Below are 14,923 nucleotides of genomic sequence, written 5' to 3' on the forward strand. Positions count from 1 at the left end.
GTTACAGTTTGATGTTGACATGACATTACAAAGGCCTAACATGCTGACCAGACCAGGCACGCATGTGCCCTCCATCGCGCGCATGTTGGTTTTGTCCATCCACACCAGACACGATCAGGACACGCAGGTTGAAATATCAAAACCAACTCTGAACCAACTGTCAAGTGTCACAAATAGAACCAAGTTCTATTTTAGCGCCTGGCTATTCAGACACGTGCGAGCAGTGTGGGTGCAATGATTGAATAACATACATGTGTACATTTATTTTTGCAACGCGAGCAGTGCTGTTAGCATGTAAGAGAATATATTTTGGTACCAAGCTGATTTGACACGTCTAGTGACCCATCACAATGTAAAACATAACATGCTGACCACACCGCTCTCGTCGCAAAATAAATGTACACATACATGTTATTCAATCATTGCACCCACACTGCTCGCTTGCCTAAAATAGAACTTGGTTGTATTTGTGACACTTGATACGCTGCAAGTCCCTCCTCTCCCATCTCCTTATTGGTTTTTAGGAGCATATACCCACGTGGGTGATTGAAAGATGAACTGAGGTCCACACTCCAGTAGTTGGTGGTAATGCACCTTAAAGTTGGTTGCCTACTGCTATATAAAGTCTGAAGAAGCCAGAAAGAGGAGAGACTATTTGAAACAAACGTTTACCTGTGGATTAAATGTCGGAGAAGAGGACCTCGTGCATTTCAGGTAAAATATCAACCCGTTGTTTATATCCCTGGACAAATTTGCAAGCTAGCTATCTAAGTTGCTAAATGTTTAATGCTTTTCGACCTGTCCACAAATTAATATAGTTGGTTTAGAGTTCGTTTTGATATTTCAACCTGCGTGTCCTGATCGTGTCTGGTGTGGAAGGACAAAACCAACATGATGGCCAGCATGTAAGAGCTACGCCTAAATAACCGCGGGTAAGACTCCTGAACAGCCAACTTTCTCAAACTGGCAATGAAGCCACATGGTATTTTAGTTGTATCTGACATATATTTAACATAATTGCGAAGGACAAAATACAAGCGAATTGGAGTAGTAACAGTAACTAGCGTAACGTTCTTTGTTTGTATTTAACCTTTAGCTTAACGTTTGCAACTGACAAATTCCAATATCAACTTTACACTAAACTTTGGCACTAGCGAACACGTAGCTAACTAACGTTAGCTGGTTACCGAATTAATTACCTGCTAGCTAGCTAGATGGCGCAAACATAGCATAAAGCTAACGTCAACGTGTTTTGTTATGCTAGCTAACTCCTGGAAATGCTAACTAGCCGTTTGCGAATTCACTTGCCAAGAACGCTTGAATGCATTGGGTTGAAAGTCAGACCGTACTAACGATAACTATTGTAGCTAGCTAATACTCAATAATTGCTTCTATACCATTTCCCGCTACAAAACTTGCTACCAAAAATAAATACTTGACAAACTGGCTCGCCAGCATCGGTAGGCCCAATCCCCTTTCCAAACACGTATCTTTTCAAAGTAACGAGATACTTACAGGGCCATTGAAACAACCTCCAGCAAGTCCAATCAGCCTTCCCAAAATTCCCTTCTCATACTCGTTTCTTATTTTATTTAGCTAGCTATGTTATTTAACCAGCAACCGAGCAGTGGGATTTACACCTTTTGTTTCCTCTAAACATGGCGCGTATTCAAGCTGTGCGGTCTCTGCAACAAACTCGCACTGTGAGTGGGTTGTGTTAACGTCATAATGTAGAGCACACTTTTATCACATGGGAACTGTAGTCTTTTAAAATAGACGGTAAATTGACTGAACACATTCTCATTTACAGCAACGACCTGGGGAATAGTTTCAGGGGATAGGAGGAGGGGGATGAATGAGTCAATTGTAAGCTTTAAGAGCTCTGTGTAGTAAGTACTCTGAGTTTATCATACATCCTTACCCTAGGAGGGTGTCTATTTATGTATTACTCAGTTTTACCTTCAGGGGGTTGGGTCTAATATATACAGTATAACTCATCTGCTGCATAGCCTTCATGTTTTACTAAACAATAGATGTATTTGAATATCTAGTAGTTGGGTATTCAAGGATTACTTAACAATTTTACAGAAACACATTCACTTGAGTGCAGATGCAAAGTTTGGTAACAGAATGATGGCACAAACCATCATTCTGTTACTAAACTTTGTATTTGCACTGTTCAAGTAAACGTGATTTTTGTTAAAAGTAGTCCTTGTGCATAGAATTATGGTTTGTTTAACTTTTGCAATCATTAGTTTTAGTTTAACCTTTTTTAAAGTGAAAAATCGAAATCTCAGCATCACTGTTACCTGGAATAGAGTACCACAGTATGTCATAATACCCATAATCCTAGCAGTCAAACAGGGAAATGGTTCCATTTGTTTTTCCCCATAGGGGATTTTACAAACACTTCAATTAAGGGCCTGTGCTTTGTGTAGGCTTACCTTGATGTTTTGACAACTGTGTAAATCTCTCTACCCCCAACAAATGAAATTGTAATTAGCTGCTAATGTGGCTATCATAAAGAAATACAAATGCCATGATTATCTGGATGAGGCTGTTGAATCGAGGCAAAGGTAAGAATCTCTGGATTAACTATACATTTACCTTAATGTAATAATGAATGAATTGACTGCTGTATCTTTAAATGTACCTGTTGGGGAACATGTCAGCTAGAGATGAAGTGCAGGATGCTTGTAGTTTTGCATGATATCTACTTTGATTCCAATTAGCATTTTAAAATCTGAGCGTAAAGAGCTGAATATATTGATAAATCACCTTGTCTGAGAAAGATTTACATGGTTATCAAAACGTCACGCCGTGGTAAGCATACACAAAACACAGCCCTTTAAGTGTTTCTAAAAATCCCTTTTATAGGGGGAAAAATGAATAGTGGAAAATGATTGGAACCATTTCCCTTGTCTGTGAAAGTCTCTCACTTGGTTAGAATATCATTTCTTCAAACAATCAATCTTTATTATTAGATTTGCAAATCTGAAGCTGGTTAAAGATCCACTCAACAACAGTGCAGAGTTAAGGGCCCTTCAAACAAGAGTTGGGTCTCAGCCTTTATAGGGAAATACAACCTCTGTCTACGTGTCAGTTTAGCAGGTGTGTGAGATCATGGTGGGAACGTGGTGTACAAACAAGTGATAACAACAGTGTTACTCCTTTTTGCTGATAGGATTGTCGCTGCTGCTCAAGCTAGCCTCTGTTCCCTTCGTATCGTCACACAGCTGTGCCCTTGAAAGATACGGAAAGGACAGGATGGACCAAAAAAGTGTGGTCACTCTGAGGCTCTTTGTTTTTGGCCGCGTGACCAAGCTACTCAGAAACAAGAGGGAAAACACTTCTTATGAGAGAAAGACAGTGGCAATGTACAGGTTTAAAGCTTTACAGCACATGTGTATACAGAGCACTGAGTTTGTAATTTTGCCACGATACCCCGTTTGACCACAAGGTATTATGACATCTTCACTGTGGGGCTCTATAGCACAGCTGTTTTCCCACTTTTTAGGCTTATCCTGATGTTTTGATTAATGTGTAAATCTCTCTCGGACAAGGTCACTTATAAATGTATTTACCCCCAACAAATGTAAATGCTAATGTGGCTATCATAAAGATAGGAACCATTGCAATTCAGATCCTGTGGGTTTGTAATTAGATTATATCACGTGCTAGGGTAGGTGTAGCTCAGGCAAGCGCACATTTTCTTCATAAAATGTACCATTTAGTTGTATCTTTACAAAAACTCAAGAGTCAAAATAGAGGAATGCATGTTTATCTCCTGGGAAAAATAAACAAGGTGTATTGCAAGACTTGATCAACACAGAGCCTTAACACTGTCAGGACAACATTTAAATACCAGTCGACAAGGTCTCCTAGATGTTTGAAGTGTTAACCACATCACACTAGTCTTGTGAATTGTTCCGGAGGGGATATTCCGCCTGAAACAGAAACACATTATTGATTTTGTTTATTTTTATATAAACACTTCAGTTGACTACTTTACTGTAGACCTAGCTACTTCACGTATTGATACCTGACAACAATTCCCATTTATTGTTGAAGTGCAACCTATAGAATGGAGGTAGTAGCCTACTTCTTCTACGCTATCTTGAACCCATTTGGTTTGTGCTCATTTCACCAGCCATCGGCGCTCTGTATATTTAAAAAAATAAATTTTTATACACTGCTCAAAAAAATAAAGGGAACACTTAAACAACACATCCTAGATCTGAATGAAAAATCTTATTAAATACTTTTTTCTTTGCATAGTTGAATGTGCTGACAACAAAATCACACACAAATAATCAATGGAAATCCAATTTCTCAACCCATGGCGGTCTGGATTTGGAGTCACACTCAAAATTAATGTGGAAAACCCCACTACAGGCTGATCCAATTTTGATGTAATGTCCTTAAAACAAGTCAAAATGAGGCTCAGTAGTGTGTGTGGCCTCCACGTGCCTGTATGACCTCCCTACAAAGCCTGGGCTTGCTTCTGATGAGGTGGCAGATGGTCTCCTGAGGGATCTCCTCCCAGACCTGGACTAAAGCATCCGCCAACTCCTGGACAGTGTGTGGTGCAACGTGGCGTTGGTGGATGGAGCGAGACATGATGTCCCAGATGTGCTCAATTGGATTCAGGTCTGGGGAACGGGTCGGCCAGTCCATAGCATCAATGCCTTCCTCTTGCAGGAACTGCTGACACACTCCAGCCACATGAGGTCTAGCATTCTTGCATTAGGAGGAACCCAGGGCCAACCGCACCAGCATATGGTCTCACAAGGGGTCTGAGGATCTCATCTCGGTACCTAATGGCAGTCAGGCTACCACCTCTGGCGAGCACATGGAGGGCTGTGCGGCCCCCCAAAGAAATGCCACCCCACACCATGACTGACCCACCGCCAAACCGGTCATGCTGGAGGATGTTGCAGGCAGCAGAACGTTCTCCACGGCGTCTCCAGACTCTGTCACATGTGCTCAGTGTGAACCTGCTTTCATCTGTGAAGAGCACAGGGCGCCAGTGGCGAATTTGCCAATCTTGGTGTTCTCTGGCAAATGCCAAACGTCCTGCACGGTGTTGGGCTGTAAGCACAACCCCCACCTGTGGACGTCGGGCCCTCATACCACCCTCATGGAGTCTGTTTCTGACCGTTTGAGCAGACACATGCACATTTGTGGCCTGCTGGAGGTCATTTTGCAGGGCTCTGGCAGTGCTTCTCCTTGCACAAAGGCGGAGGTAGCGGTCCTGCTGCTGGGTTGTTGCCCTCCTACGGCCTCCTCCACGTCTCCTGATGTACTGGCCTGTCTCCTGGTAGCGCCTCCATGCTCTGGACACTACGCTGACAGACACAGCAAACCTTCTTGCCACAGCTCGCATTGATGTGCCATCCTGGATGAGCTGCACTACCTGAGCCACTTGTGTGGGTTGTAGACTCCGTCTCATGCTACCACTAGAGTGAAAGCACCGCCAGCATTCAAAAGTGACCAAAACATAAGCCAGGAAGCATAGGAACTGAGAAGTGGTCTCCACCTGCAGAACCACTCCTTTATTGGGGGTGTCTTGCTTATTGCCCATAATTTCCACCTGTTGTCTATTCCATTTGCACAACAGCATGTGAAATTTATTGTCAATCAGTGTTGCTTCCTAAGTGGACAGTTTGATTTCACAGAAGTGTGATTGACTTGGAGTTACATTGTGTTTAAGTGTTCCCTTTATTTTTTTGAGCAGTGTATATATAACTTGGCAAGTTAGTTAAGAACAAATTATTATTTACAATGACGGCCTACCGGGGAACAGTGGATTAACTGCCTTGTTCAGGAGCAAAACACAGATTTTTACCTTGTCAGCTCGGGGATTCGATCCAGCAACCTTTCGGTTACTGGCCCAACGCTAGGCTACCTGCCACCCTGATATGCATGTTTCTGTACGTGCCTTTCTGGTGAAAAATCAGATTCTCTTTGTGGGATTTAAAAAAAGTAACAACATTACCAGGAAGTCTACAGGGTCGTCTGGCTTGGCCTTGCAGCACTCCATCGTGCCCTCAGTGAGAGAGGGCATCAGGTAGTTTCTCAGGGGGGTGAAGCGAGCCTCCAGCAGCTCATGCTCCTGCCTCTTCACCTCAGTCACGTGACTGTTCTAAAGATACACATACGTGTGTATACAACTACAGCTCCATGGTTTGTTGCTGGTGGCCAACTCTTTGATGGTATACAGTGGTTTTAAGAGTTCACAGGTCTGAGCGGACTGGCTAGAAGTAAGCAATGTGGAGATGAGCCTATATATTCCAAGGGCCACCCACCAAAGGCTTCAGAAAAGGTGTTCTGTGACCCAGGAAACAAAACTGCAAAAGTCAACATTTTACGAATATGAACACTATGGTTTCAAAATTGTAAAAGTTGCACATTAATATTATAAATCGCCACCCTATGATTTTGAAATCAGCGCATTTTGTGTAATTTTTAACTAGCAACATTTTGAGGTTGACATGTTACAATTGTTCCACACGTTAAGTTGTCCATGCTTGCAGAAAGCAATGCATTTACCAGACCGAAGGAATCCCCAAATAATACGAGTTAAGAAGCGTTTGAAACATGCTAAATATATTTTAAAAAATTGGGATGCCAGAACAGTGCTTTATTTAGCTGTGGGGTCAATTTTTGAGAGATGTGTTAGCTAGTGTAACAGCATAGCTTCCGTCCCTCTCCTTGCCCCTACCTGGGCTCGAACCAGGGACCCTCTGCACACATCAACAGCCACCCTCAAAGCATCGCTCCACAAAAGCCGTGGCCCTTGCAGAGCAAGGGCAACAACTACTTCAAGGTCTCAGAGCGAGTGACGTCACCGACTGAAACGCTATTAGCGCGCATCCCGCTAACTAGCTAGCCATTTCATATTGGTTACACTAGCAAACCTCTTTCTTTAGTTTGGCTAGCAGGCAAGAGCAATGATGGCTCTTGTAGACTAAATGCAGCTGCCAAAACCTCCTACATTAACTGAGAACCACTGTACAGACAAAATATATTTCCTCGTTTCGGGATTCATCTGGATCAGTGAAGGCAACGTGTCGCTTGAGCTGATGCAAGGACGAACACACAGTTCTGTGCACCAGTGTGGGAACAAAAGTAACCAAGGTGAAACGGCAGTGTTGCTAGGGAAATTATTCAAGATGTGCTGTGATTTTGATGCCGAATATCCTACCTTTGATTTAAAGAGAACTTATGCTCTTTTACAAGTTTTGAATCGCACAGTGTTCATGTCCATAACGTTAGCTACATAGTGTTACTGACATTTTGCAGTTCTGTTTTCTGGGTCACAGAACAACACTTTTTTTTTTGGTGGGTGGACCTTGACTTAATGAGGGATTCTAAAACGTAGATCCGGAGATGCCCCACCAGCCTGGTGGTGATCTCCATCACAGTACCGCATTGTTCACCTCTGACAGACAATGAAAGACTGACAGATTTCCTCTCACTGCGTTAAGTTCTATTCAATTTACTACAATTACTATACACTGATTCTGATAATTAGGTTGCATATTGGAGTTTTTGAAATGCTTTGGCTAAATCAGTATTATATTCTAGCCTTACCAATTGTGTTCTTGGTGACTCTCCAGCATGTCAAAGTATTTCAGAACCATTTCATCTTCCACATTCTATATTTCTTCAGCTGGTTAAGGTACTTGTCTTGAGAGTAACGTGTCTACTCTGCCTCAGCCTGGTTCTGCACCTGCTCCATTAAGAAGTCATCAGATGCCTCCAGAGAGAAAATAAAATCTGTAAAACACAGGTGGCCTCCCAAGTGGCGCAGCGGTCTAAGGCGTCACTACAGACCCGGGTTCGATCCCCGGCTCTCGTAGCCGGCTGCGACCAGGAGACCCATGAGGCAGTGCAAAATTGGCCCAGCGCCGTGAGGGTTTGACCGGCCGGAAAGCCCTAATTCCCATCGTGCTCTAGCGACTCCTTGTGGTGACCTGCAAGAATAATGACATTTATGAAACCACTAACTCCGCTTCTGTTTTTGTAACATTTCTATCTGAATAATATGAAATCCAACATAAGACGATGCAGCAAGTCTAAATAAAATCTACAAACATGCTTTCACTAAGAACTCGTGCCACAACTCCATACACACACACTACCATATCTCAATTTGAGAGCAAACTCCCCTCAACAGGTGTCCTTCACATAAAGAACTGGGATATGAACACCTTAATTTTGCTCCATGCTGTCCCTTTTAGTGAGGCCAGTTGGACCTGAGCATTGATGGCTTGTGTACACTAGCACATGGTAAATTGCTGTTTTCAGCCACCCCAGAGTGGCTCACTTGTGGGTGTGCTGGCAGCATATAGCAGCACGTTTGATTTGTGCATCAATAATTCAGCATAGCAAGTTTGTATGAAGGTCTGGTTATTTTAAATAGTTTAATCCATTCTCCATTTCATTACTTTATTCACAGGTAAATGGTAATATGCTCTTAACTGCTCTGGTCACAGACTTTGCTGCCTTGTTTCCAATCGTCCACATGGCTGGGAGAACCTATTCAAGTAAGTAAATGCATTTCAAATGTAAACTATATTAGCTACAGTGCAGTCTAACTCAAATGAGCCGCTAACGTTACTAGCTAGCTATCTAGCCAACTTTACACTGGAAGGTTTGGTGATCAGGGCCATCTGGGACTGCCTCCTGAGGGTCTTCAGGTGTGTGTGACGGCTACCTGTGTCCTGCATAACTTAATGGACACGAGGACCAGGAGGGGATCTGCAGCTTGCCGCTGTGTGCCAGAGGAGAGGTTTCAAGGATGGGGGGGCAAACAACTCAGCACAGGAGGCAATCCATGTGTGGGAGATCTTCACCTTAAAAGAGGGTGCTGTTCCCTGGCAACACCAGACTACACTATGTACAACCAAATGCTCTTAAGAGCCGTCCACATTGCAATAAGAGGAGTCTTCCATTTACTTAGCTTTGTCAAATGCAGTTATTCAATTCCAGGTTTCTTTCCTTTTGATTTCTACTTCAGGTGAGGGTGCTGTTCAGGTGAGGGTGATGTCTGTACAAAAACAAAACGGGCTCTATTAAGAGTCGCCCATATTTAATAAAATAAATACAAATTAACTAGACACCCTATAACCTACACACTTGTGTATCAATCTGTTGTGCAGGCTCAGGTGTAACCTCTTGAGCATCTGATCCCGTTAGCGGGATCAAAATCCAGCGAAAAATCATATCGCCAATTAGCATTAAAAAAATATCATAATTTTTTACAAAAATAAAAAATATATATTTTTTTTTTTTATAGATACACCTCTCCTGAATCGACCCACGTCGTCCGATTTCAAAAAGGTTTTACAGGAAAAGCAAATCATTAGATTATATTAGATGAGTCCATCGTAAAAAGCAGCTTCATAGCCATTTTCCGACCAACCACTTCCATCACATATAATCAATAAACAGCTAAATGTAGCACTAACCTTTTACAAACTTCATCAGATGGCACCCCTAGGACATCATGTTATACAATGCATGCATTCTTTTGTTCAATAAAGGTCATATTTATATATAAAAACAGCATTTTACATCTCTGTCTGACGTTGACTACCTAATTTCCCCTCAAAAGCGTCCCGGTAAACAATGCTACGTTTCAATAAATTGCTATACTATAACGATTTTTTTAAATGTATATTGTCAATCTAACATTTATAGATGAATATCTCTTGAGAACACCCGTCATACCAGATTTTAAATTAACTTTACTGGGTAATCACACTTTGCGATAAAAGGAGATGCGATACTCAGAAAATCAGCTAATATACAGTGCTCGGCGCCATCTTGGACGCAACAGTATGAACCATCTCATCTTCTATAATATTGTCAATAATCGCCTACCTTTAGTTGTCTTCATCAGAAAGCATCCCAGGTCCACAACAGATGTATTTTCGGTCAAAAAGTCCATACTTCACGTTCCATTAGCCTGATGTTGGTAGCGCGTCCTATGGCTCTCTCCAAGCGCAGCTCTGAAGTTCATAATGAAAGCAATCCTCGCGCATGTAGGTTCGTTCAAACATGTCAAACGTTGTATAAAATAAATCTTCAGGGCCTCTGACACCAAGAGAGCCAATAAGATTCGAGGGGGATGATGTCATGGCCTTTAAAACCGTTTCCAAAGGTAGGGGCAGACATGGCCGCCGGCGTCATAATGGTGATGGCCCATCCCCTGTGACCAATTTCAAACTCCTGTCATTCACTGAGTTTTGACTCTATAAGGCTCAAACCACTGTGAAAGGACTGGCGACATCTAGTGGAAGCAATAGGAAGTGCCAAAATATTCCTAAACCCCTGTGTTTTTCAATGGGATAGGTTTAAAGTCAATACAACACATCAGGTATCCACTTCCTGTCAGAAAATGTCTCAGGGTTTTGCCTGCCAAATGAGTTCTGTTATACTCAGACACCATTCAAACAGTTTTAGAAACTTTAGAGTGTTTTCTATCCATATATAATAAGTATATGCATGCCCTATCTTCTGAGTTTGATTAGTAGGCCGTTGAAAATGGGAACGATTTTTTTTCAAAATGCGCTGTGGCGCCCCCTATCCTAGGGTATCCTCAAGAGTCGCCCATATTTAATAAAATAAATACAAATTAACTAGACACCCTATAACCTACACACTTGTGTATCAATCTGTTGTGCAGGCTCAGGTGTAACTGTGGCTCCTTCCACCTTCAAAGAATATGCAAGAGAACCAACCATGGAGAATAGTAAGATGCTTCATTATTTAGAATACTACGCTATATTGTTTGTCATGTCTGTCTTTCAGTATAAAGTACTCTGCAGCCACTTAGTGTGGACACCAGGTGAGAAAGGGCACAGCATGCTCAGAGGTAAGAGGTCACTTGGTCGGGTCAACAGGAAGTATTATTAGATTATGTTGAAATAGATGTATTATTAACTTTGGGACTACTACAAGGTTAGTTTTGCATTTCACCTACTGATGACTGAGTGTTAGGGGATGATTGTCTTGTTTTATTTTTTTATTCTGTCTCTCGTCTCCAGGTATGTTCTGATGTGAGAGGATAAACTGGGTGCCCGAGGCTGTTTGGAGACATGGCTAGAGACACTTATTCTCTCAGTTTATCACAGTTACATATCAGGGTAAACCTGTAATTCATTAATCATATGTCTTCCGTGCTCCTCTGTTCATACCTATTTTGTCTCTCACACCTCTCCCCAACTTTCTTTTCATCTGTATTTATAATGGCCACCAGATGTGCATTGAAGTACAGACTGAACATTTTATTTAGAATATATTACATCTATAATGCATGTATTTATAACACTTGGATAATGAATTTTCAGTAAAGGGTTTCACATTCTCTACTGGTTGAAATGAAGTCTCGTTTGATGACATTCTACACCTATCCTGTGTCCTCAGATCAATGCACAAGTGTTTTGACATTGAGATGAACTGGTTTTATAGTAGTTACATGATGCAAAGGAAGTGTAGCGTACTGTTTTAAAAAATATATATTATTCTGTTTCTGTATATATGAATTACAAATCAGCCTTTAACTACTTAACTCATGTTTCTAGTCTATTGCATAGTTACAATGTGTAACCATTGAGGTCCCAGGACCCGGCTTGGTAAACAGTGGAAGTCTATAATTGTCATACATACACAGCATCATTCAAGAATAGAGTTTGATACTCCTGGTATTGGATATGACTGAAATGTCTCTGACATTCATACCTGAATCGCACCTTTATTTGCTAATTTAGAGTACATGATCAGTGAATATATTAAATGTGAGGATCTCATGCTTGGTAATAACTACATGTATATAGGACTTGCATCCTTGGCAAAACGTTATTATATTCTACTCAATCCATAGGCTTCATTCAGACTGTTTTGTAGTCATTACAACAGGCTATGATAGCTGAGGTTCATAGCCAGGTTCTGAACCAATATTTATACCAAACATTTTAGGGTCCATACACAGATCGGCTAAAGTTTCATAGCTAGGTATACATCCATGGGCATACAGGTATTTTTATACTCCACAAGCAAGAAAATAGCTAGATTTCTAGCTACATTACTTCAGCTGCATTGCATGGGAAATGTCAAGGCAAGCTTAAACAATTTTACATTAATTTGCAGTAAATGCTTTTCTAGATTCTTTACATCCACTGTTTCACAAGACGAAAGGCTGGTTTTCTCAGGAGTCCCTAAAACCATTAAACAACCAGAATTACAATGTCACAACATCCATAAAGCTAACGTTACCTAGCTGGTTAATGTTAGCTAGTAGTCAGCTAGCTTGCTAAATAGCGATTTTCGTAAATTAACTTTATGACATATGCGTTTACCTACGTTAACTAAGAATTTTTTTGCACGCCTCATGACGTTATTACGTCCATCCTGGTATTTCTATTTGCTGAAGAACGTCACCAGCGATTGGTCGCAGAGCGTCACATTCGTCATGGGAACCACTCGGTATGATTGGTCGTCGCCACTGGTGATTTCCATGAACTTGGGAAATGCTTTTGACTCTTCACTCTCCCGCTCAACCATTTTCATAGCCTCCTCCTGCAATAGAATATTTCCTAAATGTATCTTTGTACGTTTTTGTATTAAAGACTCAGCGATATGACATAGATGCAAAGTAAACCGCATAGTGGGTCAATGTCCGCAACAACTAATAGCGTTGAAGCGCGAGGTTAAACTTGTACGCTGTTTTGTTTCCCACGTTAAGAACCAGTGCACATGCGCAGATACTGTGTGAGAGCGAGGTCTTACATCTCTCTGCCTTGTCCCTAATGTCAGCTTCACAGTATCTCTGCCACAGTACTCTTCCCTACCGCTGGAGGGCCCAGGAGACAGACTGATTGGAAAACAAACAGCACAATATCTCAATATTCTATGTCTGGCTTGAAAATGGGTATAAGGCAATAATACCATGGTACACTCAGCATTGCTGTGTACTTGCTACAGCCCTGTACTCCTATAATACATAATTGTAAACTGATGCTGACAGCTTTTCTTGTTAATACCACAGCTGGACCACTCTCCTCCACCACCCGGTTGATTTATCAACAATTCCAGCCTCGAACACCCAGTGGAGAAGGAAGGTATCCTTCAGAAGACTGGTTATTGACACTACAGTAATTCACATCTGTGTGCAATTATTTTTTTTTTTAAATGGGTCAAACTGATGCTCCAATTTAGACCAGTCCCAGATTGCTGAATTAAATCTACACATCTATTTAAAAGAAAGAAATGCAACAATTTTAGAAATACACTTAATGATCATAAATATGTCTGGCTTAGCTTTTTAATAAAACAAAATTTTAGTCATTTAGCAGACACTCTTATCAAGAGTGACTTACAGTTGTGAATGCATACATTCACCCACCAAAAAATTCATACTGGTCCCCATTGGGAATCAAACCCACAACCTTGTGCGAAGGCAGGTGCCGTGCTCTACCAGCTGAGCCACATGGGACAATATCCTCCAGCGTACTTGGAATCATCTACAGCGATGAAACTGTGTGTATTTTGGCTTGTGGTTGATAACATTCTGGATAACCCTTGTAGACTAAAGTAAACAGTATTTGTAGGAATACTATTTTTTTTCACCCAAACTCTGGCAGATATCTTTGAATAAGCAGTAAATGAACATCTCCATAATGGAATGGACCCATAGAAAAACAGGAACTCTGCAAGGTCGCTGACATAAATGGTACGGAAAATATTTATGCCAGGCCCAAAAACACGAACTCTTGCAAACTCCAAGCCAACACACCCTGGTGAGTCGAGCCAGAAAAAAAAGTGATAAAACATCCATCGAAGCCTTGATAGTCTAATAAAGAAGTAGTCCAGAAGGTTCTCCCATTCTATATTGGACACCCGCCACCACATCATAAATGGAGAGCTTGGACTTTTCCTGAATGGTAAATAAAAAGTTGTTTTTGTCTGGAATGGGGTTTTAACCAATCAGCATTCAGAATTAGACCCACCCGTTGTATAAATACTCACTAAATAGCATTCTAATTCAAAACGGGGAATTCTCCCCTCGCTGTTAGAGATAGTTCCAGCAATTTGGAAAGTCCCATCTTGCAGTGTAGGCTCAGCCGCAGGAGGACCATCCTCATTTGACAGAATATACACGCAGTCACAAAAAAAGAAACATTTAGATGAATACGTATCAATAGTTGGATAACTTTCTTTCTTTTCGTCCACCATGTCTCCTGTTGCTGTGGAAACGCGTTGAGGTTGCTGACATCGCCTCAGCCAATGAAATAAGTTCATTTGCAAAAGGGAGCACTGTATCTTGCTCAGATAAATGATAAAATAGACATAAAAAAAATACATTATATGGGTTCAATGCATATTTCATATTATATCAAATGCAATGCAGAAATGTTTTTTTTTTTTTTTTACACGGTATTTGGTGAAGTTTTGGGCAGAAGATGGCTCTGTTCTCCAGTTTGTGTAAAAATATAATGAAATAAATGCTATTTTTGTCCGTCATATATTTAAACTCTCCCCATGACTTCTAGGCTAGCTATTAACTCGCTGTTGTGCCCTGTCAAAAATGCCTTCATCAGTTCTCTTCCACCCTGCAGGGGTTGACTTTGTTTGGTGATTTAGGCTTACTACAGTAAGTCTTCCTCAGCTGTGTGGTGGTAAATCTGACCAACCATTCAGGGTCATCCTCCAAAGCTCACCTCAACTAGTCTTGTAAACTACTCTTTTTAGTGTTGATATGAATATAATTCACAATAGGACAGATGATTGTAGGACATTATACAGTATGTGCAATGCAACCCAACACACATAAACAGTAACCCCTCCCCTAACACACTCCCCCAACCACCACACACCTGTAGCAGCACAGGACAACAACAGGGTTAGTGCTGAC

General features: G+C 41.3%; 1 protein-coding gene and 1 long non-coding RNA gene across 4 annotated transcripts in view; one reads left to right on the forward strand and one right to left on the reverse strand.

The window, feature by feature from the left end:
- Positions 1-1,709, reverse strand: part of LOC106608231 (poly(A) polymerase beta) — a 31,914-nt gene extending 30,205 nt beyond the window's left edge. For both annotated transcript variants that reach the window (XM_014206068.2, XM_014206067.2), the window contains exon 1: positions 1,516-1,709. In XM_014206068.2, the coding sequence (XP_014061543.1) occupies positions 1,516-1,523 (8 nt within the window). In that variant the 5' untranslated portion in view covers positions 1,524-1,709. The remainder of the gene's footprint in view (positions 1-1,515) is intronic.
- On the forward strand, positions 577-14,532 carry LOC106608232 (uncharacterized). Of its 2 annotated transcripts, none has more exons than XR_006770343.1 (4): positions 577-714; positions 8,465-9,173; positions 10,703-10,762; positions 11,058-14,532. It is a non-coding gene; the product is annotated as an uncharacterized lncRNA (long non-coding RNA). The 2 variants fall into 2 exon arrangements; XR_006770344.1 differs by having other exon boundaries at positions 8,465-8,552; positions 10,697-10,762.
- The last annotated feature ends 391 nt before the right edge of the window (positions 14,533-14,923 follow it).

This window comes from Salmo salar, chromosome ssa06 (assembly GCF_905237065.1).
Source record: "Salmo salar chromosome ssa06, Ssal_v3.1, whole genome shotgun sequence".
Classification (NCBI taxonomy): Eukaryota; Metazoa; Chordata; class Actinopteri; order Salmoniformes; family Salmonidae; genus Salmo; species Salmo salar.